Source organism: Hipposideros armiger, unplaced genomic scaffold (assembly GCF_001890085.2).
Source record: "Hipposideros armiger isolate ML-2016 unplaced genomic scaffold, ASM189008v1 scaffold_347, whole genome shotgun sequence".
NCBI classification, from domain to species: Eukaryota; Metazoa; Chordata; class Mammalia; order Chiroptera; family Hipposideridae; genus Hipposideros; species Hipposideros armiger.
Window position 1 is genome coordinate 2,105,585 of NW_017731697.1, and position 3,258 is coordinate 2,108,842.

A 3,258-nucleotide genomic window follows, 5' to 3' on the forward strand; every position below is an offset into this window, starting at 1 on the left:
TCTGATGCCACGTCTGTGTCCCTGCTCGTCTGGCATTCAGGAAACCCCTGCAGGATAGGGCTGGGTCCAAATTCCCCCTGGAGCACCCTGAGCACTGCAGCTTGTGACTTGCACAGAACTGCAGTCACCTTTCCTCGGTCAGGGTGCCACTGCCTGGGGTCAGGGTGGAGAAAGCACAGCTGGGAGCTGGCCAGCAGTCCCCTTGTGACACCTCGCACCCACTGTGCTCTGAGGAGGCAGAGCCCCTCAGCCACATTGACCCTGTGCCTCTGGCTTGCTGAGCACGAGCACGTGAGCAGTGCCTGCGTTGGAATACCCGCAGCACTGAGCTGAGGCCAGTGGTCCACAGATACCAAGTAGGGTGCGCCCAGCCTCCACATTCGGCCTGGACCGCCCCCCACCTCCCTTGCCCTCGCCTGTATCCCACACCTGGGTCTGGCTCAGGGCTGAGTAGCTGGGACAGCAGAGAGCTGGGATGGCCATGTGCGACTTGCCTACAGCACGGGCCAGCGTCCTCAGGCTAGGCCAGTGTAGCTGCCCAGCTGTCACCTGCTTGCCCTGCATATCCCTGAGCTGAGTGCCCACTGTCCAGAGGCACAAACTGCCTCTCTAGGCTAAGCCCAAGAGACAAAGCCTCTTGGGGCTGACCTCTGCCACCTGCCCTCTCTACAGGAACACTGCCTGGACAAGGCTTTTTGGAACGGGACTGAGACACCGAGCCATGAAGTCCAGCCCAAACACAACCCCTCAGTACTTGCCAGACTGTCATACTGCTGTACCTGGGGAAACTGAGGTGCAGGGAGAGGAAGTCAGCAGCCCAGGCCATAGAGCAAAGGACTTAGGGGGAGAGCTGGGACAAGAGTCTGGTTCTAGGACCAATAGCACACATGTGAGGGGTCAACTTCAGGGTCTCTAGGCTTCTCATCTGCCAGGGCCTGGCCTCACACACTGGCTGCGCTGACACTCAGATGAAGTGTTGCTGTCCCAGCATTCCCCATTAAGCTGCAGAGTCCCCCTCACTTAGCAGTGTGGGTGGCTCAGGGGCAGCAATGATGCCCTCTCCCCTCCGTGGACATCTCCCTGATCCAGCCTGATCCAGCCTGAGCCACCCCTTCCATGGGCCCCTTCAGCTGACATCCTCTCTCCTCCCCTTCACTGCCCAACTTTGGAAAGACTTACCTGCACTCATGGCAGGCCTCACCCACCTGCCTTCCTCCACCTCCCGAGCACCAGGACACCAGCCTCTCTTGGTTCTGACACCCTGAAAGATGTTCCCATCTCCTTGGAAGCCTCTTTCTCTCTGGCCCCCTCTGGGGAGGGAGTGTCCCATCCCGGAACCTTTGCTCTTCTCCCTCTCCAGTTCCCCAGCCCAGCCTCTTTCTGACACTACACCCAGCTGCCTGCCAGATGTCTCCTCAAGGTGGGGTCTCCCACCCCTCAGCCCCACAGTCCAACCAAGGCCCCATTCACTTGTCCTACACTCGTTCAGTCACTCAACAAACACAAACTGAACACCTGTGAGAGCCTGGCCCTGGACTGGGTGCAGGGGACTGAGAAGGGCCCAGGGGCAGCAGGATGAGTTCAGATCAGACCAGTTCGAGGACCAGGGAGATGCCCTCCTTCCGCCTGCCCTGAACCCTGAGGTTCATCCACAGCTCCCTTAGCTCATGAGGGCACATCCCTAAGACCTGGGTTGACCACTTCCCTTACTATTGGCCTCCTGGGAACCTTGGAGAAGTTACATATGTCCTTGGTCTAAGCGTCTCCATCTGAGAAGTGGGTCTAACACTCCCTTGTGAGGGTTAAGAGATAAAGCATGTAAAAGCCAGTATTCAGTGCCCACAGTGTTCCAAATGGCGAGATCCCCATTTCCTCCTTCAGATCCCCCAGCACTCGGTTCCCACTGCCCCAAACACTGGGGACCCATGGCCACCCCTCTTACCCTCTGATATCCAGGGTCACCAGGTCTTGCGTGGACTTCCAGCTCATTCCCCCTCCACTCCTGATGCTTTATCCCTGACATCTCCATCTAACCATACCCCTCTGCTCCCTCCTTACCCCCCACACTCCCTTCTCTCCAGCTCCACGGCGGCAACCTCCCGTGATGTTCCCGGCACAGACCGGACCCAGCCTCTCCTGTACTTAAGACGCTTCCGTGGTGGCTCCCGGCCTTATGGTCCAGGCTCCTTAGTTCAGTCTTCAAGAACCCTGCACCCCCAATACGGGGAGGGCCGATCTCCTGCCTCTTCTGCCATGCGGATCGCTCACAAGTTGCCGACTCAAGATGCGCCTCAAGTTCCAATACGCACCTGCGCGCAGTCATGGACTGCGCCTGTTTCCAGCAGTCCCCGAACGCCCGCCCCCGGAGTCCCTGGACAGAGGAAGGTGGGCGCCGCCCGGAGCGCCCTCTGGGGGACTGATCTCGAGCGCAGACGAGAGGCGTCGGGAAGTGCGCACCCAGGTCTGCGGCCGGGCGAGGATAGCCGCCTCGGCGCCCTGAGACGATCCCGGGTGCGCGCGGGTAGAAGAGCCGGGACTCCGCCGGGAAGCAAGTAAGGAAGCGAAGGACCAGAATGAGAATGAAGCGCGACCCGGCCCTGCTCCAAGGCAGCTGAGCCAGAGATGGTGGAGCGAGGTCGGGAACCCGGGCACGACCCCTGCGTTGCGGTGCAGCCAGAGCCCGGTCCCTGACCCGGCTGCAGTCCCCGCCCGCCCTTTCCTCATCCCGGCCGGGCCGGGCCGGACCTGCGGTGCTTGGTCCGGTGTCCGTACCCCTGGCTCCTGGCCCTGTTTCTCTTGGTGCCCCAGGCTGACGGGTTCCCTGTCCCCCGCCCGTACCCCGTCGGTGCAGTGCCACACTCGCCCCGTGGGAGCGTCCCCCCTTGCGGCCAGCCGCGCACCGCGGAGGGCGGAGAGCTCACCGCGTTTGCTGTGGAGGAGTCCGAGGCAGAGCCACAGGCGTAGGCACAACGCGGCACCCCGCTGCATCTCCGGCCACTGCGGCGCGGGTCGGACCTGCGAAGCCGCCGCTGGGGGATCGAGGTGTGAGCTCTGGAGCGGGCGGGGCGGGGCGGGGCGGGGCTCCGGGGCGGGGCCAGGCGCCTCGGACCGCCCCTCGCACCTCTCAGCCCCGCCCCCGGCCGAGGGGTCATCCAGCCCAGAAAGGCCGTGCCTATTGCGCACCGAGGGTTGGAGGCTGGTCAGTGCCCTCTTCCGAATCAACCACGGTTCTTGAGGGCGTCGGGACCGCTCCAGGAG

The 3,258-nt window shown here is 62.5% G+C and overlaps 1 protein-coding gene across 5 annotated transcripts in view; it reads right to left on the reverse strand.

The window, feature by feature from the left end:
- Positions 1-3,048, reverse strand: part of FLT4 (fms related receptor tyrosine kinase 4) — a 41,008-nt gene extending 37,960 nt beyond the window's left edge. For all 5 annotated transcript variants that reach the window (XM_019661367.1, XM_019661368.1, XM_019661366.1 and 2 more), the window contains exon 1: positions 2,922-3,048. In XM_019661367.1, coding sequence (XP_019516912.1) covers positions 2,922-2,988 — 67 coding nt within the window. In that variant the 5' untranslated portion in view covers positions 2,989-3,048. The remainder of the gene's footprint in view (positions 1-2,921) is intronic.
- Between the last annotated feature and the right edge of the window lie 210 nt (positions 3,049-3,258).